This window comes from Crocodylus siamensis, chromosome 5 (genome assembly GCF_052110815.1).
Source record: "Crocodylus siamensis isolate JL-2025a chromosome 5, ASM5211081v1, whole genome shotgun sequence".
Classification (NCBI taxonomy): Eukaryota; Metazoa; Chordata; order Crocodylia; family Crocodylidae; genus Crocodylus; species Crocodylus siamensis.
In genome coordinates this window covers 14,838,383-14,862,721 of record NC_143399.1, presented here as the reverse complement: position 1 = coordinate 14,862,721, position 24,339 = coordinate 14,838,383, and the positions used below count along the sequence as shown (strand labels likewise).

The 24,339-nt window shown below is 45.1% G+C and overlaps 2 protein-coding genes across 9 annotated transcripts in view; one reads left to right on the top strand and one right to left on the bottom strand.

The window, feature by feature from the left end:
* The window catches only part of PATJ (PATJ crumbs cell polarity complex component), a 238,175-nt gene extending 236,255 nt beyond the window's left edge, over positions 1-1,920 (bottom strand). For all 5 annotated transcript variants that reach the window (XM_090047201.1, XM_090047198.1, XM_090047196.1 and 2 more), the window contains exon 1: positions 1,804-1,920. The gene's annotated coding sequence lies outside the window, so the exon portion shown is untranslated. The remainder of the gene's footprint in view (positions 1-1,803) is intronic.
* A 4,910-nt stretch (positions 1,921-6,830) lies between these two features.
* The window catches only part of TM2D1 (TM2 domain containing 1), a 40,232-nt gene continuing 22,723 nt past the window's right edge, over positions 6,831-24,339 (top strand). For 2 of the 4 annotated variants that reach the window (XM_090047615.1, XM_090047614.1), the window contains exons 1-4: positions 6,831-7,116; positions 7,311-7,380; positions 10,124-10,232; positions 18,432-18,523. In XM_090047615.1, coding sequence (XP_089903741.1) covers positions 6,988-7,116; positions 7,311-7,380; positions 10,124-10,232; positions 18,432-18,523 — 400 coding nt within the window. In that variant the 5' untranslated portion in view covers positions 6,831-6,987. The remainder of the gene's footprint in view (positions 7,117-7,310; positions 7,381-10,123; positions 10,233-18,431; positions 18,524-24,339) is intronic. The other 2 variants (XM_090047613.1, XM_090047612.1) reach the window with 2 other exon arrangements.

Sequence of the window (24,339 nt, the reverse complement as noted above, 5' to 3'; positions counted from 1 at the left end):
CTGATCTGCTTTGCAATATTTCAGAAGAAAGTTGCTATATCTATATGAACACAAGATACCCTTGTCCCGTCTTGCACCTCTCCTGGCCATTGGAGAGGATCGTGAATCATCTTACACAGCCTATGAAAGCCCACAGTGACTCAGGAATTTAAGGCTGTGGCCTTAAAAAGATGTTAATTGGGGTCATTATTTAAGAGCAACACGATACTTAATACTCTATAACACAAAAACAGTTCCTATCCCAAGTCTGTGGCTAGGTTTTCCCTGCAACAAGGGTACAAGGGCTGGGTTTGGTTTTGTTTGCAGGGGTGGGGGTGGGGGTAGGGGTGTTAAACTGAGATTACATCAGTATAAAAACCTACTAAACAGGCATTTTTCCTTCATGTAACAAGTTGAGATAAACCCTAGGTGGGGAGATAAGGTCAGTGATATCATGGGTGACTGGTGCCTGGGGGGGAGAGGCCAATCACTGAGAGGGTGCACTTCCAGTTTCGTGGCTGACGCTTCCAGGGGGTGCACGACCGATCTCAATGCTAACCTGTGTGCACCCCCCATGCATCACAATTGAGCGATATAGCTTCAGCTGGAAGGGACCTTACAGATCATTGGTTCCAGTCCCCCTGCACTCAGGCAGGAAAGACTGGGATCAAGTGACCCCAGCAAGATGGGTGTCAAGACACTTTCTGAAGATCACCAGGGTAGGTGACTGTACCAACTCTGGAGGAAGACTGTTGCAAGCCCTCAGCACTCAACTTATGTGAAGAAGTGCTTATATGAAGCCCGAAGCAATCTTCAGGCAGCTTGTGCCCATCACAGGCAGTCCTTGACTTAAGACGTCTTGAATTGCGACGAACGGCACTTACAACATGTATAAATTGACACCCTGCTTCGACTTTCTGACATCGGTTTCGACTTTATGATGCTTGATCCAATGCGATGCCAGCAAACAAGTTTGCTGCAGCGCCCATCCCCCTGGAAAGCATCTGTCCACACTTCCTTCCCCCTGGAAAGCATCTGTCCACACTTCCTTGGACACTTTCTCTAAGAAAGCAGACAAGACTCCAGAAAAAACTGCAGCCAAGACTCCTGTGAAGACGCCAGCCAAGACCCCTTCAAAGAGTCCAGCCAGAAGCCCTTCAAAAAGTCCAGCCAAGTCACCTCAATGAAGTCCTTCCAAAGCAATCGGATTGCTATTTACAATAGATTAATGTGGTTATATTACTCCTCTATAATAGAGTACAACATTCTGGGTTATTTTTGGTGAAAATAGGGTATGGGGCCCTGGCTCTGAAACCAATCCCCCATTTATAGGAAAATCAGTTCTGAGTTACAACCTTTCGACTTCAGATGCGGTTTTCAAGAACCAGTTGTGTCCTAACTACGTCAAGAGGGCTGCCTGTATTTCTTGTCCTCCCCTGGGTTTGACAGGATTATCTGGGTCTCTTCTTGTCCAGACTGAAGAGTCCCCAGCCTCAGCTGGCATGCCACAACAGAAGACAAAACAGCCCCTACACACACACGCGCCCTTCCTCTCTCCTCTTCCCTGCACCGGAGGCTCAGCCCGTCTCCCTGCCGCCGTGCGAGGCGCGGGGCTGTGGCTGCAGGTGCGGCCCTCGGCCCGCGGGACCAGCGCGGGGAAGCGGCTGGGGAGGCAGCGCGGCGGCGGGGCAGAGAAGGGCGCGGTGGTCTTTCTGCCTCCCTCTTCCAGCCGCAAACTAACTTTCTCCGCCTGCCACAAGCAGCCCCTCCCCGTGCCCGCGTCCCGAGCAGCGGCAGCCCGCCCTGCCCCTGCGGGCCCGGTACCTGGCGGCGCCGATCCGAGCCCCGGAGGTGGGCGCTTGGGAGGCGGTTTCGGTGAAACTCAGCCCGCAGGAAGTGGCGGCCCGGCCCCGGCCCCGGCCCCGGCCCCGGCCCCGGCCCCGGCCCCGGCGCTGCCCCGCTCGCCGCACCTGGGCGGAAGTGCAGCCGGCGTCGGAGCCGGAGCCGGGCCGCGCCCCACCTGCCGCGCCGCCGCCGGCGCACCGGGACGGGACGGGACGGCGCTTCGCCCGGCGCCCGCGGGCCCGGGGCTCGTCTCGAAGCCGCGACGCTGAGCGCGCGGCGTGGGGGGAGGACTCCCTGCCCTCCCCGGGCCCGCGCTCCCGGCCTCTGCGTCGCGCACAGCTCGGAGCCGCAGCTTCTCGGCGGGCGCCCCGAGACTCCGGCCGCCCGGTTTAGTCTTTAACCGACAATAAAAAGACATGATTTGTTGCGGGGTTAAAGGAAGTGTCGGAAATTGGTGGTCGCAGATCTGAGGCAAACCAGCAAGGATCATAAGCTGTATGTGGGTCCTATATGGCTTTCATAAGGGTCATATATATATTTAGATGCACACTCATGCATGTATACACACAAACACACATATGTATATATGCACACATGCATGTATACACATGTACATATGCATGTATGCACATGTATGTACACACACACACACAAGAACTAATTTTTTCACATTCCCAAAGCATAGGGAGCGGTTCCCAACGGGCCATGGCACCCCACAAGGTTTATTCAGGTGCCCATGCACGTTTTCACGATCAGTAAAAACATTATTCCAACAAAAAATGCTGTCGCTGCTGACTGAACTCAAAACAGCAACGCTTCCGAAACATTCACGGGCTGTATGCAACAGCCACCAGAATGAGACCGCGTCACTCAGACTGACACTGTGATAGAGTGGCGCTTAGTACGCCCTCCCCAAACAGAACGTTGCGCACACACGTATCCTGGATCCGAAAGTCTAAACTTTAATATTTATGTTTATGCCCCTGCTTTTTCTTTTAAATTTGAATATGCCCTTAGGCACATAAACATCAGGAACCCCGGCATAAACTTTAAGAACAACACCAGAAAGCATGAGAGATGGCCATGCTGAGCTGCACACGGCTGCTTGGAACTTGACAATCTCCGCACGGATAAATCTGGTCCTCTCCTGCCTTAAATGTGCAAGCCCTGACACTACGGCTTCTAAACACATTGGTGAGCAGTGCCCCACAAACTCCCTGGGCTTCTGTTGGAGTATTGACAGTATCGATACTCTGTTTAAACTGAAAAATGCTGACATCTAATTAAATCTGTAGCCGACAAACACTTGTATCCAGGAATTTGTATCCATGGCATACAAATACTATCCACTGAGTGTCAATGGTAACTTCCATTCTGTTCCAAATGCAAGATTCCCAGATCTGCTAGATATGTTATTTATGGTTCAGAAATTATCAAGACTTGATCTCTATTGAAGTGGGGGAGTTTCTGCTTTCATAATCCTTCTCTGTGCAGCTGAGAAGAAAAATTATGTACCCCAAAAGTCTTGATGTTTCTGTATCATCTTTTTAGTGACCAGTTTTCAGAAGGACAGAGCATGCACAACTCCAGTTGAAGTCAGCAAGAGCTGCAGTTCCCCACACTTCTGAAAAGTAGATGTTAGCCTGTTTTGTTGTATTGTTAAGTTGCAGATACCAAGTCAATACCCTGAGAGCAAACTGCCTGTTTTACGTCGGCTGCTTCTGCTTTCCCAGTTCATTGTGTAGTGCATCTCATGTGATCCTCTCAAGCAGAGAGAGAGGACTTTGAAGACTTTAGAATGGATGCCTGCATCAAAAATATGAATCAACACTTTTTTTCCAACTGTTTTTCTCACATTTCTGTTTTATTTGTTCAACCTTTGGAAAGTGTACTGAACGCTTATAAAAATATGTCATATCCTCCTCTTCCAATTTATGATACTTGGTTCAGGTTCCAAGTGTCTAATTTCCCACTCCCATGCCTGAGCTTGGGAATTAATGTCGTGCTTATGAAAACTGCCAGTCAGCTAAACAGAGGTGAATACTGAGGCCTGTTGTTTATCCAGCCAAGATGCAGCGTGGGCAGGAGCACAACTGAGTTAGTTACTTTTCATTCTAATGCGCCTCGGTCTTACTCTTGGAATATGAGGTGCATTATGAGGTGTATTCTCCCTTCGGCTTTTCCTTTACAACTGCCAACAGGATTGTCAATTTTACTTGCACACTTTCTCCTTTAGGCTGTAGACCTCCAGTTTATTTCACAAGAACCTCCGAAGGGCCATTAGAGAGCAGCATTCGGGGGGACATTACTAAGCTGGACTAGAATGACAGGGATGAATAATATTTCACATCATGGTGCCAATCCCTTCAGCCATCCATTTCTCAGAGGCCCATGTCTTTATTATTAGCTTGTCAGATATGGGTGATGTGGGATATTAGTTGGCACATTCATCTGAAAGGATAAAGAAAAATGAGACCAACGGCTATGCACCCAAACAGCTTTCAGAGCCTCCGAGTGAAACAGAATTCCTGATTTACTCTCTTAAACAGCTGGAGTTTTGCTCTTGATGTACATGAAATAAACCCGAAAGAGGACAAGGGAGGTCATACAGTGCTACTATTTAGTCACATATGTTACAGGTCTCAACCTTTTTGGAGTCGAGGTACCCCTTCATAGACTTCAGACATCCCTTGAAAAATGCCAGATCTTAATTTTCACTTTTTTTAACTGCAGAAAAACACTAGAACAATTCTTATGTTGCAAGAACAGAAAGACAACAGGTCAGAATATTGTGAGCACTATCGATTCCTATGTGAAAACTCTAGTTTTATCTTGTGAATCATACTTGCACACCTAACAATGCTAACATTGTGTGGCAACCCACAGCGTCCTTGAATGGATCTCAAGGCACCCCAGGGGGTCATAGAATCATAGAATTGGAGGACCGGAAGGGACCTGTAAGATCATCAAGTCTGGTCCCCTGCTGCGGGCAGGAAGTAATTGGGCTCAGATGAACTCAATGAGGCACTTGTCCAGCCTCTTGAACACCTCCAAGAATGGCCACTGCACCACCTCTGCTGGGAGTGTGCTCCAGATTGTGGTGACCCTTACAAAGAAAAAGGTTTTTCTTATGTCCAGCCTAAATTTACCCTTTATTAGCTAATGCCCATTGGTCCTCATCTGCCCTTGAGGTATGTTTCTGAAGAGTTGCTCCCCTAGATTTTGATGCTCCCCCCGACCTACTCCTGATGTCATGGTACCTCGGTTGAGAATCACAGTTCTAGTTACTTCTGTTCAGGATCACAAGGTCACAGTTAATATAGGGCTAATCTACTGTGGGTATTTTTGCACAGGTGAGTAAGAAAACAGAATTGTAACAAACCAAACCAGTACAAATAAGCTTCTATAAAACCGCAGGACTAGGGAAATGTAGTCACAGGCAGCTACTAGGAATCTTCAGGATGACGTAATGCTAAACTTCTGGGATTTGATCCTCCTGGAAATTGGAACATGTCGTTTCAGAAATGTAATGTCGCTAGCAGTCAAGTAGTTATAAAAAGCTTAAATCAGTTTTGTAAGTGTTAAACCTGTAAAGCATTTTTGCCATCCTGGATTGGACATAATTACACTGTAGAAACCATTTTGAAGGCCTAGTCTCTACTGCAGGGTCGCTGCCGATGCTGTATCTTGGGTGGGCAACACGGGTCCCCTGTTTTAAACACAGCATACCCAGTCTGTGGTACATGTACTACCGTGGTATGCAGACAATCTGTCCGTGAACACATTAAGTTAACAGATTTAATATCGCTACTTTATATGACAAAGTTTTCTGGTAGTTAAGGAAGGTTGATCTGAAAAATTTGCTGGTGATACTTAAGGTATTGTTGCAAATTGGTGGTGCACAATGTCAGAGTTTGGGAACTGCTGCGCTAATAGAAGTTCCTTAACTGCTGCAAGTCGCACCTCCTCCCCTGAACAGCAGAAGCTGCTAGCAGAGCTGTCTGCACTAGCAGAGCTATGTCAGTGAAAGGGGTGATTCTTTTACACCCTTATCCGACACCGCTCTGCCAATAGTGTATTGTCATGTAGACAGGCTCTCGCTCATTTGTTTGTGTGCTTCACCTTTTTAAAAGTCCTTTGTACGGGAAAAACCAGGCTGGTGTTAATGCATTTGTCTGTCTGCTATGGTGATCAGAAATTAGACTACTAAGGATTTCTTTGATGTTCTGAAAAGAATGTCACACCTTTGTGCATGACACTTGGCTGCAGGAACAAGAAGGTCCACCTTGTGGGTAATGCCTGACCTCCTTGCGTTAAAATGTACATTCTTTGTCCAGCTAAAATAAGGATTTTGATTCAGATGAACCCCTCATCCCACAAGACAACCAAGTTTGATTTAAAGCAGTGTTTTGCAACTGCTGAGCCATCAGACATGAGCAGGTGTGCCACAGATCTTTGCCATGGCAGTGAGCTACAGTAGGTATGAGGATGGGGTATGCCTTAACAGGCCATGGAAATTATTTTTTATGAAAGTAACCTTGCCTTGGGCTGGGAAAAGCTGGCAAACACTGATTTAGAGGAATTTGCAAAGCAGGCACCGATTTACTCAAATCCTTTAAAAAAATGACTTTTCACCATAATTAGCGTTGGGTTTTTCTTTTTCTTGTCATTTTTCCTTTCTGCCTTGTCTTTTCCACACTTTGGGGATCCACTTTCCCAGTGCAGGTGAATCTTCTGCATGTGATGAGCATATAAGCACATTTCAGAAGGCAATGTACTAAAAAAGGGCAAAACACTCCTACATTTTCCCCCTCTTTATCCTAAAGGGAGAAGGGCTTTCCCCTCCCCCGTCCCAACCCTCTCCTATTCCAGCCCCTCCTCTACCTCTCCAGCCCCGCCCTCCCCATCTCCCACAATGCAGCGGGACGAGCAGGCGGGGCCAGGATTGCCACCGAAGCCTTGCAGCCGCTCTGCCAGTAGTAGAACGGCGTCCGTCTTTACTAAGGGCAGCCCGGCTTCTAGGCGCAGGGGGGCAGCCATCTTGAGAAAACGCCCGACTCGCCTTCAGCGCCATTGGTCATAGTGGTGTGGCGGCCATCTTGGCTAGGGGCAAAGCCTCGATCCTGACCCAGTGTAGCGTCAGCTGACCGGTGCGTTTCCATCATGGCCGCCCGGCAGCGGCGGCGGGGGCCGGCGGGCTGGCTCTTCGGCTTGCTGTGGCTGACTTGTGTCACTACGCGGGCTGCTGAGCCGCCCCCTCCCAAGTGCGACGAGCTGAGGATGGGGCAATATCCTGGGCAGCCTGGTCCCGCGGGCATCATCCCCGGCCTTCCTCGGGCCCCAGGGCCCCTCCTCAGGGCAGGGGCAGGGGCAGGGGCAGGGGCAGGGGCAGGGGCAGGGAAGGGGGGGGCGCCGCCGGGGTGGTGGGCTGTGATGCTAAACCAAAAAAAAAGCAACCCAGGCTTTCCTTAATGCCTTGCACATATATCTGCGAAGATCCCAAAATAGACAGTGGCACGCAGGAGCCCATGAACTGCACGAACCACACGGCTTACGGTAAGGCTGGCGAGCGGTTCAAGAGCGTCTGCGCAGTCGTGTACCTGCCCTGGTTTCACTGTTGCAGAGACCCCAAGAGTACACATTGCTTTTACAGGCAGGCGAGGTTCCTCGGGTCAATCAGAGCTCTCTCGGGATCTGCTTTTATAGAGGATCCTGGAGATGTAGGGGTTGAAGGGACTTCTAGAGGTCCCCCAGCACTGCGCGTCTTTGCCTGTGGATTGTGACCCCTCTGTGCGTTGCCAGAGTATATGAAAGAAGATGTGAATATGCTTTGAAAATGGATTGTCAGACTTTAAAAATGTATTTTTCTTTCCAGGAGAAAAAAATAGGGAAATTGTGGGTTTTCCCTTGCAGGGTGGCAGAGCTCCACACGTGCACACCACCTGCCCCACACACCTGGGGCCGGGGTGGGGGCAGTGGATCAGGTGCAGAGGGGACTGGGTTGCAGGACTGGACGCAGGTGTGGGTGAACTAGGCAGCTGCCGGGGGTCCAGACAGAAAGGGGGCCCAGAAATGGTGGTGATGATAACAATATCATCATCATCATCATCACATGATTATTATTACTATTACTACTACTATTATTATCATAATCTAATAATAATGATAATAATATCATCTTATTCTCGTATAATAATAATAATATGATGCTATTATTATAGGATAGTGATAATAATAATATTATTATCTATTAATAACAATATTATCACCATCATCATTATCTCCTGCAAAAGGGGGCCGGATGCTAAAAGTTCTCCCAGGGCCACTGGGAGTCTAGGTATGGTGCTGCTGGGTCAGGACTGGCCATTGCTGTTTACAAATGGGTCCTGGTACAAAAAAGATTGAAAATTGTTGATCTACTTCAACCCTCTGCCTGAGGCAGGATCATCCCTATCCAGACATGTTTCTTTGGTTCAGCTTTTACCTTTTATAACGATGATGAAAATAAGTGACACCTGCCCTGTTATGTCTAGTGCATGTTTACTGGAAGAGAAGAGTGCCTTTGAAGACTTCTTCCTTTCTGCAGGTCACTTCTTGCAAGTCCAAGGCAGGCAAGGTTAGGTTATTTCTGTGTTGAACTTCAACACGCTCACCTCACTACTCACCTAACTGCCAAAAGGTAAAACCTTAACTTCGTCTTTCAACTCACTTGTGTTAGACCTGGGTGATGTTCTCAGACAGTGACGTTAACAGCCTGTGACAGCAATAATGTGGCAGATAATATAAAAATGTTCTATGAGTATTCAAAGTTAAAACTGAATATACGTGGTTACAGTAGCTGTCCTTGTAACCCTAATATTCAGTCTTGTACTACTTTTTAATAAGTTGCTCAGATAGCCAGAAGAATGGGATTATCAAAACCCCCTGACCAGGAATTAAACTTTATACTGTAATCAAGATCCAGCAAGCATTCTTCTGTAGCAAAGAACTCAAAGACCACAAGTCAAAATGTTTTTAACACTATAAAGTCCTATTGGGAAATTCTAGGTTCGTCTTATGAATCATGTTTGCACACCGAACTGTATTAATATTTTATGGCACCCTGCAGCACCCTGGTTGAAAATTGCTGGATTCTCTCTTCACATCTATGTTGACCTTTGAAGGATCTCTCTGCACCCTGGTTGAGAATCACTGCTGTAAAATACATCTTAGGCCCAAACCTACAAACACTTAAATACACGTTTAATTTCAAGCATATGAGTACCGGTATTCTCACTTAAGTTGCAGGACTAGAGCTTTGAATAATAATTTGCGACTTTTATGATCTTATTACATTTCTATTGATTACATTCCCTGTGTGCCTCAAAAGTCCACTTTACATTCTGTGCTTTATTTCGAACACATGTGCACAAGCGCACACAGCCATTTTGGAAAAACTGTCCTACATTACTGGAGGGCACTCGCACTATACAGTCATGCAGAACTCAAATGGGTATAATTATATTGAAATCTACCTTTACTTCAACTAACTCTTGAAGCAGTAGCTGCATGAATCTAACAAATCTGCTATTGATAGGCATTCCAGACTGTGTTAAAAAAAAAAAATCTAGCCATTTGTGGACAGTCTTAAAAGACGAACAAAAACAAAGGATAAATATGTGGTGTAGTGTATTTTTTTTTCTCTACCACCTACCTGCTGGTGCCTATATTTCTGTTGAAAAATCAGCGACGGAAATAGTTCCTTGCCTGTATCTGTCTAGCTGATGTAATATAGAATTAAAAGAGAAAAAAAACAAAATGTTGCCTAGTAAAGGGTTGATGTTGGTATTATTGTGGCTTACTCTCCAAAGGTGTTTTGAGAGAGAAAGTGAGTGGGAGAACAAGAGCCTAAACGTGCCTCTGCCTGGTGTCAGGACGCACTAGTCAAATAAACAACACTAGAGCAGTTAAGAGTGTGTTACCATTGTGTGTATTTTGAGACATATTATTCAGGTTGTTTGGTATCCCTCAGTAGAACCAAAACCCTAAAAACCGGAAAAATACAATGGAATAATAATTGTGGGGCCTCAGTTTGATGGCTTAATAGTTACCGTAACAAAAAAGACAACTTGATATCGATAACAGATTTAAAAGACTTGACTAGTCACACCCGTCTATGTTTTTTTTTTATATTCTCTATCTTAATTTTAGTGTGTATAGGACTTGACTTGATTGTGTGCTTAGCTATACATTTGTAACATGCTAATATACATTACAATGCCTGGCCTGTTGTTGCTTAAATACATTTTTTTGTCCTCAGTTCAATGTCTTCCAGCACCAAATATTACTTGTAAGGATCACAGTGGCATAGAAAAAATCTTTACTGGAAAGGAAGTTGGATTTTACAAGCCTATTGAATGCCGTAATGTGTAAGTAAATGATTGTGTGCTTTGCAATACATTAGTCCCTGTTTCCATGCTTAGTTTTTTAAAATGGTACAGCGTGTGTTGCCTGGGGAATGGGGAAATGAATTTATATTTAATACTGTAAGTTAGAAGAACTGGTCACCAGAAACACTGTGTACAAATGTCACATTAACTAGCATGTTCTTACAACTTGGTATAGCTTAATGGTAAAAATATAAATCTTATGAGCAAAGCTGGTTTTGAGCTGCACGTCTTGTATTCTGTCCCGATGTTGTGTGTGAGTCTTTGGTTCTGGTAGTAGTTGCTGTGTGCCAGGAGACCGTCAGCAAAGGTCTGTTGACAAAAAATTGAGTGCTTCCCCACTCAGAGCTCTTGTGTGGCAGCAGAACCCCCTGGCAGCTGGCAGAAGGCATGTGTAGACACTATCTTGCCTTCCACAGCTGCAGCAGTCCTTTCAGCAGCTGGTTGCTTTTCCACATTGTGGCAGCACAGCTGCTGCAGTGGAGGCGACTGTGCATGCAGTGTGATGTCAGTGTAGCTGCTTTCTGCTGCTAGACTCAGATAAGTGTGGACAGAGCATCCTAGGTATGGAAAATGAATGATCCCTGTTGTAGTTTAATTCAGGGCTGTTTGTCCTGAGTTTTGCATCAAAACAGTTATTTACACAGCAGCTTGAATGGCATTCCTTTCTCCAGTCTTTGTGAGAAGGTATTTAGCAGAATTTGCAGATTCCTTGCAATCTGACAGGCCTTGCCCTTAGCTTCTGTCATGGCCTCAAACTTGCAACCTCTTGGCTGTCAGCCATGCACCCTAGCACTCAGCTTGAATGGCAGTTATTGAATGGAATTAGCCAGGAATGTTGGGACAAAAGTATTATTTCAGATGCTTCACAGGTACCTACAGTGGGACAGTGAGGGTATATATGTACAAGATCCCAAAATAAAATTATTTGTTCAGGAGTACAGGGTCATCTGTTTTTAGCCTGAATTTAGAGGAACAATTTTCACTCCTATTTTTTGTATGCGCTGATGTTTACAAAACAGTTACGTTTATTACAGGACTCAATAGTGTTTTTTAAATGTGAACAAATTAAATTGGCTGAAACTTGGTCTGTATTAGAAAGTGCCTTCAGCAGAAGCATGTCAGGTGGGAGCAGAAAAGCTCATACCCTGTATCCAACATTATCTGCAGCTCTCTCAGACTAGAAATAAACTTTGGGTGTACCCCAGGTGTGTTTCTCCTGGGATTTTACATAAAAACAGGCACAGAGTAGTCATTTATACATACAATGGCAGTTAACTCAAATTAGTCACCCCCCCCCCCACACACACATTTTCAGGTGCGAAGGAGGGTTATTTTGGTAATTTGCAGGTAGAATTAAAGTGGGACAATGGGTTTGTACCTTGTAGGATGTCTTTTTTTAATCTCATTGTGAGCACACCTGTGTTCACAGAGGCTGTTCTGCAAGCAGAGCAATGTTCAATCTAGGGTTTTGCTGCCCTAGTGCTGCCCCCTTAGTTTAAGTGGCAAGAGCCTCACAAAGTAGACCCAGCCTTAGTTCTTCATTCACATCATGGGCAGTGCAGACCATTAAGCGTGGATTAAATCAATTGCAGCACTTAAAAACCTACTAGTAAAGTTAAGGGAATTCCTGTCTGTTTTCTCCTTTATTGGGAAATTGCAAGTCTTGTCTAGATAAAATAGAATCGTGAAGTCACAGCTCCAGCAATCCTAGCTGAACCTCACCTGCTGTGCTAATCAGGAAGCCAGTTAACTCTAACTTAATACTTTTAGTAGTCAGTAGTTTGCTTACCTCGGCAAGCTCTGTATCATTCAACCAGTTTCATGTCTTTTTTTTCTTTACTTACCATCTCAAACTGTCTAAGCTCAGCACACTCAAAGCTAACATAGCCAGCGTTAACTGCCAGCTAAGCAAATTTTGGTCACTGCTTTCTCTAGAGAGTATAGCTTTTCAGCCACATCTTCCAAGAACAAGAAAAATATCAAACTGAATGTGCTGAAGTTTCCTTCCTTCCTCCCTCACTGTAACAAAGAATTCCTAGGTTTATTTTCACCTCATTATATTTTTCTGGCTAATATTGTATGTAGCAGCCTGCTTGTTAAACTTTTATTTGCTTCATGACTATAGATTAAGTTCGAGGAACAAAACCATGCATTTGTCATAGAATCATAGAAAATTAGGATTGGAAGGGACCTCTGGAGGTCATCTAGTCCAACCTTCTGTTCAAAGCCACAGTGGCCACAAACTCCTTAGAAGGCTGTTTCAGACTCAGCATTAGGAATTAACTTCTTCACAGTTAGGGTGTCCAGACTGTGGGATAAACTCCCTCCACAGGTGGTGTAATCACCTACCCTGGAGATCTTCAAGAGGAGACTGGACAGTCACCTTGCTGGGGTCACCTGACCCCCCAGTTGTCTTTCTGGCCTGGTACAGGGGGCTGGACCCGATGACCTTTTAAGGTCCCTTCCAGCCCCTTACAATCTGTGAAAGCAGGACCATCCCCAACTAGATCATCCCAGCCAAAGCTTTGTCTAGCTGAGTTTTGAAAACCTCCAAAATGCAGCTTCTACCAGTTCTCTGGGTAACCTGTTCCAGTGTTTTACTACCCTCCTAGTGAGAAAATTCTTTTTGAAATCTAACCTAAACTTCCCTTGCTGCAACTTGAGACTGTTGCTCCTTGTTCTGTCATCTGCCACCACTGAGAACAGTCTAGCAGTATTGCCAGCCCAGCTGTGCCAAAAGTCATGAGATGAACTTTTAAAAAAATCAGGAGAGGCATGTAAATCATGAGATGCTATTTTTGAAGTGTGTGTGTGGGGGGGGTGTTATTTGTGAAGGTGTGGGGGGGCTGTGGGCATGTATGTGGGGTTTGGAGCCTGGGGGAGGAGGGTGCCCATACACCCTGGCAGAATGTGGGTCAGGAGTGAGATGCAGCAGGGCTGGGGGGTTGTGGCTTGGGAGTGAGGAGCAGACACAGACAGCACCCAGCTGGTAAGTGGAGAGGAAGGGGCCAGGGGGTGGGGAGGCTGAGGGAGGGAGTGGGGCAGGAGCAGTGGCTGGGATGAATGGGGCCCCAGGTCTGGGGCGGGTTGTCGAGAGGTGCAGTGGGGGGGGGGGGGGGAGAGAGCTCCCCGCAGCAGTACACACACCCCGGGGAGGCATGGGGGACACATGCCCCCCATGGGGCAGAGGCAGGCTACCTGCTGCGGGGTCAGGGCTCTGTGTCCTCCTGCCTTTGCCCCGGGGGCTCAACTTTGTGATGCCATTGCTGCCTGCTGGGTGGGCAGGGGATGCAGGGTGTGGTGGCCGTGCAGCGTGTCCCCTGCCTATCCAGCAGCAGGAAGCACACAGGCATCACATGGCTGAGCTCCCCAGGGAAAAGCAGCAGGGCACAGAGCCCCAGGTCCTTGGCAGGCAGCCCACCTCTGCCCTGCCAGGAGCACATGCCTGCATGCCTTCCCTAGAGGTGCATGCTGCTGTGAGGAGCTGTACCCCCTGCACCTCTGGACAACCTGCCCCAGCACTGGGGCCACATTCACCACAGCCCCTGCTCCTGCCCCACTCCCTCCCTTACAGTAGGAGCCTCAGTCTTCCCCCTTCTCCACCTCCTGGCCCATTCCCCTCCACAGATTTACTAGCTGGGAAAATCTGGAGATCTGAGGGTTTGATTGGAAGATCGAGCGTTGGAGTTATTTTTGCTTAGAAATCCTGAGTCTCGCAATGGTTTTGTGACAGTTGGCATTACTGGCTTAGCTCCATCCTCTTTGGAACCTTCCTCCATGTAGGTAAAAGCTAGTATTAAATCCCCTCTCAGTCTTCTCTTCTCCAAACAAAATACGCCCAGTTCCCTCAGCCTCTCCTCTTAAGTCATGTTCCCCAGCCCCCTCACCGATTTTGTTCTGCTCCGCTGGACTCTCCAATTTGTTCACATCCTTTCTGTAGTGGGGGCCCCAAAACTGAACCCAGTACTCCAGATGTGGCCTTACAGTCCCTGTGAACTGGCTCTCACTTGGTAAGGGAGAAGCTGTGGCACCTCAAAAAGACTTGCTCCATCTTTACAATCCAATGTCTCTTTACAAGAAAATAAACAGCTTCCAGTTGCATCATTGCAAACTGTTGTACATTTCAGTACTGGTTACCAGTAAAGTTCTGCTATCATTCCCTTGAGAAACTATTAGCAGACTTATTTACCCTTTTAAAAAGTAAAAACTAAGCTTAATATACTTACGTATTCATACATGTAATAAAAACATGTAATAAGTTAGTCTGTGTATAGGTAGTCCTCATGAATGCATGCATAGTCAGAATTTTTACTGGCCTTTTGTACGGGTTCTAAGTTAAGGTTACCATATTTTAAGTTCCAAAAAAGAGGACACGTGTCCAAAAAAAAGGACACTTGTTGGGGGGGTCAGTAATATGCCCCTCCGCAGCCCTGCCAATGCCACTCATTCCCAACCGACAGCCTCCCATCCCTGCCAGTGCCCTCCACTCCTGACCAGCAGTCTATTCTGCCCCCCAGTGCCCCTCACTGCCAACCTGCCGGGCTCCTCCTCCTCAGTCCTGCAGCCTCCTCCTGTCCCAGCCGCCCCACCGAAGCAAGGGCACTGGGTTGCTGCCACCAAAGGGCCCCCCTGACCCCTTCCCCCTCTGGAGGGGCAGACATCTCCCCCCCATCCCCCTTGCCCTGCTGCAGCTTTGGTGCCCAGACACCTTCCCCCAGCGCCAACAGGCACCTGCCCCCCTCACACACCCATCCCCCCTGGCAGTCCCCATGCCCTGGCCCTCCAACCCCTGCTGCCCATAGACTTACCTGCATTCAGCTGCTGGGGCTGCTCCCACCACCCTGCCTGACTGCATGCTGGCCAGATGGTATGTGTGCACACACATGTGGCACCTCCTGCCTCCAGTTGCCTACCCTCAGCCTCCAGCAGTGGTGGCCTTAGGGTTGTTGGGGCCCTAGGCAAGAGAGTCATTTGGGGCTACTTAGAGGCTTAATTTTGATGACCTATATGCAAGTTGGACGTTTTCAATTTCAATTTCACTTTGCCCTACCTATGAAACTGCAATGAAAGTATCTTAATACAATATTACTAATACAAATATTCATTGCAATTAATTTTTACTTTATAAAGTGTGGAGCCCCGAGCGGCTGCCCGGTTTGCCCTCCCCTAAGGCTGCTACTGCCTCCCATCACCCTCCCCCCCCCACTTCTCCCCAAGCAGCTCCTTGTTGGGGCAAGCCAGGAAAAACATTGATGCTAAGCAGAGCAAAATCCTGGACACTTAATCATATTTTAAAAGGCCACCCGGACTGACATCGGAGGATCCAAAAGGAGGGCATGTCCAGGGAAAACCTGGACATATAGTAACCTTCTCTAATTCCATTTCAAATTTGTTACCACAGTATTCTCCCATTTGGTGATATATTAGGAAACATACCCATCATTCAGTGGTTCTTTGAGTGCCTTGCTGAGTTATTTTAGAGAACTTAAGCATTGTCTACCAGAATTATATACAACTTAAAATGAGAAAAACTTTTAAGAAATAACCTTTTCTCAAATTAAGTTTGTATTGATGTTTAATATTTATGTGGCATTTTTCACTTTTCCATTTCTGTGAAAAGATCACACTAATCCAAGGCAAGGGGCTTTTCCCCCCTGTGTTGAATGGAGAAAAACTCTTGGATTTGAGTAAATATGATATTTACAGAAAACCATTAGGAAGAGCAGCTTAATACTGTTATAGTCTTGCATTTTTTTTACTTGAAGAAATGAGTAAGACTAAAAGAAGGAAACATGTAACATTTCCTATGGCATTAACATGTTTCCATTTTGTAGCAAATATTCCTCCTCCTCTTACCTCCCATTTCATTCTTATGTGGTACTAGTGGTATTACCTGCTTATATACCTGTAGTCTTAAGGGTTTATGCTCTCTTTCAAAATATTAAATTACATAGAAGCTGCGAATTCATTAGGCCAATGGACCCATCTGGAATGGGTATTAACATGGAGGTAATTTTGTGTTCCTACATGCAAACTTTTATATTGAAATTGCCTTTGTGCATTAGTGTCTGTTTGGTTGTTGACACTTCAAATTGATTAACATAACTAGAGGTTTTATCTTAGCTTTTTAAATGAAACCATTAGCATTCTTCACTACTGAAAGGAAACTGTTTTCAAGACAATGATTTGTTATTTTTCACTGTGCTCAGGAAGGCCCAGTTTGTTCCATAGTATTTATACACAGAATAGCACTGAAGTAACAGTCGCAGTTTAATCACTTAATGTCGCCATTAGGTTTTAAAGTCAATAAATCCAGATAATAAGCAAAATTGTAAATCTCTGTTTGGCATAAGAAATGCTTTATTGCAGGGGTTTGGATTCCTACATGTCTGCCGCCTTTGAGAAATCATTTTATTCAGCTGTTATCTAAGGGCTTGTTTTGGCCATTTTCACTAATTGGATGCATTGCCAAGTGTCAACATCAGAATAGTGGATTGGTGCACACTTTTACAGTTCTAGTTTCACTCTGGTCTGTTCCTCCTTTCTATGGGTAACTGCTCCCAAGTGCATCCACCAGTGGCTTTAGGATTGTTAAGGACAAATGGCTACAAATGCTATTAGGTCACTGATTTAGCACTGAGCATAGGTAGGGACCTACCAAATTTGAGGCGATTACTTCTAGTTTTGGGGGCAGAACCCAGGGCCTGGCAGCCATTTTGTGGGTGGGGCCCCATGACAGACGGCCCTCAGAGCCAATCAGCAGCAAGAGGTGGGGTTGGCAGCCATCTTGCCAGCACCCCAACCTCCCCCTTCCCTGGTGGGCTGCTGCAGCGCCCTTAAGACTGCTGGCTCCTTCTGGGGAGCTAACATTTTATTTTCTGTACATTTTTTTTGTCCCCCTTCTCCCCTCCTCCTCCCCCTGGATTGTGCAGGCAATGCAGGTTTTGGAAAATCCATGAAATCACAATTTCAGTAGGTCCCTAGGCGTAGGTCAGTAGTGCCTGAAAGGTGCCAGCATCAGGATGTCCATACCACAGATCCCAACAGTAATTAGCACTTTCTTGACCACCTCAGAAGAGGGGGTAAAGACCTGTTGTGTGCACTAACTGCGAATACTGGCTAAGTACAGAAAGCCCCTGGCGGAAGGTGCTCTCACAGTCATACTTTACTTAAAAGTGCTGTAAGTTAGAGCACGTTGCAACCAAACAGATGTGCTGGTCGGCAGAGGGAGCTTAGTGCCTGCCTGCACTGGCCAAGGTCACCAGGCAGGAGGTGCTCCCACATGCCTCCCAGGAGGCTGCAGGAGAACTGTGCTGCATCCCTCCTCCCCCGCCAGCTGGTGATGGTCAGCAGTGGGCAGGGGCAGAGGGCAAGGGGAAAGGGAACCCCCCACTGCAGGGTCTCTGCTACAGTCTGCTAGCTGGGGTCTTGAGGGGGAGGCTCCTTCCACTTGGCCCCGTTTGCAGTGCAAGGAATTGCCTGTCCAGGCTGCCCCTCCTGCAGTTGCTGGCTGCTACTGTCAAGAAGCTTGGGCAGGGGGGAAGGGTCCCCCACCACAGGGACCCAGCTCAGCCCCTCCTACGTCCCCAAAGATAGCAAGCTGTGAGAGCCCTTGCGGCAGGGGAGTTCTTTCCCCTGTCCCAGTTTCTTTACAGCAGCAGCTTAGCCTCACATTTTGCTGCACTGGGAATTGGGGCCCAAGGGGGTGGCAGGTGAAAGCCCTGTGTGGACTCAGGGTGACCCTCACAAGCCAGCAAACTGTGGGGAGGGCCCTTGCAGCAGGGGGCTCACCCCCCCCCCCTTCCCTCCAGCCACAGTTCCTGGCACAGCAAAAAGCTGCAGCTGCCAGGTCACTCGGGGAGCGGGGCTGAATGGAGCCCGTTGCCTGGACCTGGCCCTTTCCTGCTCCGTCCCTCCACCGTCAGCAAGCTGTGGGGTGGTACTCATGGCAGGAAGGGCTCTGTGTTGGAGTGGACATGTACATGGATAGTATTGCTATGTTGAAGTTTCTATGTTAACTTTTGGAAGTAAACTAAAATTGTTAAACTAAACAACACAAATTTCATCTTGCATAAACAGAAACTGGCAATAGTACATCATTTCTAATTAAATTACTCAGAAAATACACAGATTAATATCTTGTTTCAACTATGGCTTTTCTTTCTTGTTTCTTGGCAGAAATGGATACTCGTATAAAGTGGCAGTTGCTTTGTCTTTATTTCTTGGGTGGCTGGGAGCAGACAGATTTTATCTAGGCTATCCTGCTTTAGGTAAGCTTGTTTTTTCTGGATTTGCTTTTAAATTTTTAAATTGCAATTTACATATATACTTATGTCTGAAGTACTGGCCTGTCAATGTATTCAAACTTACAAGTGTATTTTTTACTTCACTTCAAAAGCAAAGCAGTATATAGATCTGCTTCCTGGTGTCAGCGTGTTAGCCATTTAAATGGACACAGGGTCAAACAGATTGTAATTTTAAGTCAGGGCTTTCCAATTTCAAAGCAGCTAGGGACCACATGTCCTAAAGGCCACACCAGTAGGGGCCTTACACTGCAAGGGCAGCAGTAAGATGTACCATGACCCCCAAGACTGCACACCCAGACTCCTCCATCGTTGCACTGTATGGGTGAGTGCTCCTTCCACCGCACCCTGCCTCCCCTTCCTCTCCCTGTGGGCTCCTGCGTGGCATTGCACCATGAGGGTGCTCCAAGCTACTAGCTCCCCCAGCACTGTGGGCTGCTCCACATCATTTTGTACTGTGCTCTCCCCCAGGGCAGGGGTATGCAGCAGAAGCCAAGGGAAGAAGGGGGAGCCCTGAGACCCAGCTGCTACTACAGCTAGAGGAATAAGGGTAGGGGAGTCCAAGGGTTGCCTATTAACCCCTCAGTTCCTCAGTTGGACAGCCCCTTTTTAAGTGAGTATAACTCCTTCTAAAGCAAGCAGCAACAAAGAGGTACTGTGGTTAACTAGAGGGGCATGTCAGCAAATTTGATTTGGTACCATTTCCTTGGGCAAATCGCTTCATTTTTCTGAACCTCAAATGGTTATGAAACTCTGAGATCTAATAAGAGAAGCTGTATTTAATATTAATATAAGATTTGAACTGGTTTAGCCTATCGCTGAATTATAATCTTGTCACTCATTTGGGTAATATCTGTCGATTTCTGGCCAGATAGTTCAAATAAGTTTTTAAAATTCTACATGTTCTCTTTATATATGTGTGTGTGTATATATGTGTGTGTATGTATATATATGTATATGTGTGTGTGTGTGTATGTATGTATGTATATATGTATGTGTATATATATATATATATATATATATATATATATATATATATATATATATAAAAAAAAAAAAGTAGATGTGAAATCAGACATTCCAATAGGATCCTAAACTGACCGACTTCCTGTAGTAAACAGTTGAATTGTATACCATATAAAGTCCATTGTACAATAACTATTTTGCCATTATAGTTTATAAAATATAATACTTAAACTAAAAGATATGCAGTGTAGGAAGATATTTTTGACTGAATTGTGATGTTCTGTAATTTAGTGAATACTATGTGGTTATTGAGATGTTTACTGGGTGAAGGTATTGGTTTAATTTTGGGATGGTTTTCCTTGCAGTAGGAAAAGAGAGACTGATTTAAAATAAACTTATCTGGGGAGGCCAGATCGATACAAAAGCACCTGCTGAGTTGCTTAACTACTTCGAACATGCTTAAGCCACCACCCCAGAGGACAGGTCATTAGGTAACGGATAAATGCAGACTGTTTTAAAATACTTATTTCGCTAAATCCTTTGTTCTTACTCTTAAAATAAACACAGCATTGATTTTAAGATGGCTTTTGGTCTGAATACTAGTGGTCACAAAGCCCCAAAAAGAACACCACAGATGCCAAACCCAGTTCAGCCTGGTGGATGGGGACAATTCAAACCCAGAATATTATAGCCTAGGGCCTGGTTTGAGTGGGGGGGACCTGACAACTGACTTCAAATACCAAAAGGAGGTTCATCTGTAACTATAGCAATATCTTATCTAAATACCTATTTAAAATTTTTTTAAAAACAGCGTTTAATGTCTGAATGATAACTGTTAATCTGCAATTAACAGGCTTGATAGATTCTACTGTTTGTTAGCTGTTCTTTGTATGTAATTTTCTTAATTAGTATATTAACTCTAATCACTTTCAGATACTGCTTTTTATCAAGCTATATTATTGACTTAATTATTTTCTTTTGTGTAGATTTGTAATATGCAACTGAATATTTATTGTGTTTTTATCTTTACCAAGAATTTAAATAATTGTCTTTGGATAAAACTCTAGACTTTCTTAAATTAGTGTCATGATTAATTTAACTTTTAAGAGTTTCTTTCATGTAATTTCAGTTTATTATGCCCCAGCTTATAGTTTATATTTTTAATTTACAATTGATTCAAGCTTCTCTTACAATATTCAAGGCAGTTTGAAGTTTTTGTTCTTCACTTGTATAGTGAAAGTGAAATGTTGATTGGTGAATCTACATGATCAGGTCTTAATTTTTTCTAGCACAAAATAAGTAAGTTTTACAATAAGTACCAAGGGATCTAATCCTGGTTCTTCCTGGGGCAGTGCTCACTATCTTTGGTGATTCTTTTGAAGCCGGGACTATAATGAAGTTACACAAGGTAATAACTATGCTAAATAGCATTTTCAGGATTTGATCCACAGGGTGAAGAAGGTGACTTTGGTTTCTAAGGTATCCAGGCATCCTATTATGTTAGAACTACTGTCTCATATATTAAAGAATTGTTCGCTTATGTTTAACTCTAGATAATATGATGTAATTGGTGGAGAAGCTAAGTATACTAGTGCCACTTCATCTGCCTCTTAAACGCAAAGTCTTGTTTTTCTAATAATGTTCTCTGTCCTTATGGAGAGTTCTGTGTTAACATCTGTGGTCTCTTTTCTGAGATTCTATAATTAGCATACTTATTTTCCCATCTGTTGCATAAAAAGATTAAATCCTCTAAGATTCCTTTTTTGGAATCAGTTGATAACTCAAGATGTCCATTTTCCATGGTACCAATGCTTCAAGTTGTTTCCTTTTTATCTGTTGGACTTAGAATAAGAATGTGCAATATTTTTAGGTTTCAGACACTTGTGTTAAAGGCTTTTCATACAGAAGGCTTAACGTCTGTATTTCTTGCACTTAAATTGGTGGAGAACAGTGAAGCAGAAAGAAAAATGGATAAATTAATTTTGTATCTCATTGTCAAAAATTTATTGCTTGACACACCTGCACTATGGCTAACAAATGGAACTATCTGAAACCTCACAGGTTATTTTTAAGAGATGACTTGTAAACAACAGGCTTCCTTAACTGTGGAAAGAAATCACCCTTTTTTAAGAGCATGGACTGGTTTGGGGCCTGGATCAGGTCCATAGGCCTACCTCACATGCCAGAGCCAGCATGCAGAACCAGTTTGATGCCACATACAGTGTGCGCCTTGGACTGGCCCCATGTTGTGCTTTTAGCATACATGCTGCCTCTAGCCCTGTGCACTGCATGTAGCATGCACTGACCTTGGCCCTTGCTTGGTACATGGGCTGGTTCCGGACGGGTGCCACGCACAGTGTACAAGCTGGTCTGGTGGGCATGCTGCATGTGGCACCTGCATTGGTTCAGCCCTGTGGGCTGGCTCCAGTGTGCGAGGCTGGTTTTTGGGCCTGATCTGGACCAGACTTAGATCCAGCGTGAAGGGGTTGTACATCATAAAGCATGTAGCCAAGACTGGCCTCGCACACTGTGTAGTACACTGGGTCCAGGTCCCATGCTGTGTGAAGTCTGTGCCAGATGGGCTCTGCATGCAGCGCACTGAGCTGGGTCAATGTGTGTTGCATACAGCATGCCGGTCCGATACGTAACAGAGGCCACACTGCAGGCCAGATCTTTGACACCCCTGATTTACAGCCTGTGTATCCTGTTCATGTTTTGAAAGTGGAAAACATTCATTCATCAACTCACCTAACATTAGGAAGGAGTAATGTTTTTACTTCTTCATAAATGTGGTTTTGGCCTACTGTTTCTTAAAGGCATTTTTGCACTGCTTTTTGAAAGCTGGAGCAAGTCTACCACATTCATCATTTCTACATACTAGATCTCCTGAGTTTCCTTCCAACCCTTATTTTCTCTGATTCTATCAGGAACTAATAAGTGGTTGTGCAGTCAATAACTATTTTTTAAACCTAAGTTAGAAGTCTAAATATTGTATTTATGACAATGATTCAGTTTTCAATAAGTCATGGAAAAAGAGATTCTGAACTATTAAGGCTTAGGCTGGCACAAGTTGGTTGGTTGTTTGTTTTTTTTTAAATAGACAAGTAGATGACTTCCCCATTTCAAACATGGTTCAAACACAAATTGGGATGTCAGTGAGAGAGAGCTTGTAGTCTCCTCGTCATCAGATACCTATTTTTCAACAAGGGCACTTTGGACTGTACAAAGGCTTGACTTTAAACCAGTTTCTCTTGCTTCAAGAAATTATCAAAATAGGATGTTGCAAGATAAGTCTCCTGTTGTTAAGTTAGTAGGTAAAAGTTTAACTTAAAATACTACTTTTTCACTTGGTAAATGTAATCCTCAAAGGTGGAGGAGCAATTGCCCTAACTTTAGCCAGGCTTTGCAAAAAGCACCCAACACCACTCCACTGATGCACCACTCTTCTTACCATTTGTTTCTCAGCAATTTTTATCTTGGTTTGTCTGCTCTCAAGAGGAGCCCACTGCACTAAATAATATTAGTTTGTGAGGTTTTCTGTGAGGAGACTACCAAGCGCTCTCACACTGGCGTCTCAATTTGTGTTTGAACCATGTTTGAAATGGGGAAGTCATCTACTTGGCTATTTAAAAAAACAAACAATAACCAACCAACTTGAGCCACCCTAAGCCTTAATAGTTCAGAAACTCTTTTTCCATGACTTACTGAAAACTGAATCATTGTCATAAGTACTACAATATTTAGACTTCTAACTTAGGTCTAAAAAAAAATAGTTACTGACTGCACAACCACTTATTAGTTCCTGATAGAATCAGAGAAAATAAGGGTTGGAAGGAAACTCAGGAGATCTAGTCCAACAGCCTGCTCAGAGCAGGACCAGCCCCAATTATCATCCCAGCCAAGGCTATGTCTAGGCAGGTCTTAAAAACCTCCAAGGATGGAGATTCCACAGCCTCTCTGGGTAACCTGTTCCAGTGCTTTACTACCCTCCCAGCGATAAAGCTTTTCCTAATATCTAACCTAAACTTCCCTTGCTGCAACCTGAAACCGTTGCTCCTTGTTCTGTTGTCTGCTTCCACTGAGAACAGTCCAGCTCCATCCTCTTTGGAACAACCCTTCAGGTAGTTAAGGGATGCTATTAAATCTTCTCTGTCTTCTCTTCACCAGACTGAATAAGGCCAGTTCCCTCCACCTCTCCTCAAAAGTCATGTGCCCCAGTTCCCGAACCACTTTTGTTGCCATCCGCTGGAATCTCTCCAATTTGTCTATATCCTTTCTGTAGTGAGGGTCCCAAAACTGGGCACAGTACTCCAGATTTTGCCTCAGTAGTGTTGAAAAGAGGGGAATAATCACTTCCCTTGATCTGCTGGCAGTGCCCCTATGAATACAGCTCTGTATGCTATTAGCCTTCTTGGCAACAAGACTACCCTGTTGCCTCATATTTAGCTGATTGTCCACTGTAACTCCCAGGTCCTCTTCTGCAGAGCTGCTGCTTAGCCAGTCAGCCTGTACCAGCGTGTGGAATTGCTCTGTTCTAAGTGCAGGACTTTGCCCTTGTAGTTATTGAACCTCATGAGATTTCTTTTGGTTCAATCCTCTAATTCATCAAGGTTTCTCTGAATCGTAGCTCTACCCTCCATTGTATCCACCACCTCCCCCAGCTTGGCATCATCTGCAGACTTGCTGAGTGTACACTCCATCCCATCTCAAGATGATGTAGTAGGAAGGACACATCATATAGTCCAGACTTTTAGTCCCAATTAATAATCTTGCCTTTTCTGAGTCACTAAAGGCTCAGTGCTCTTAGTTACCCTCTG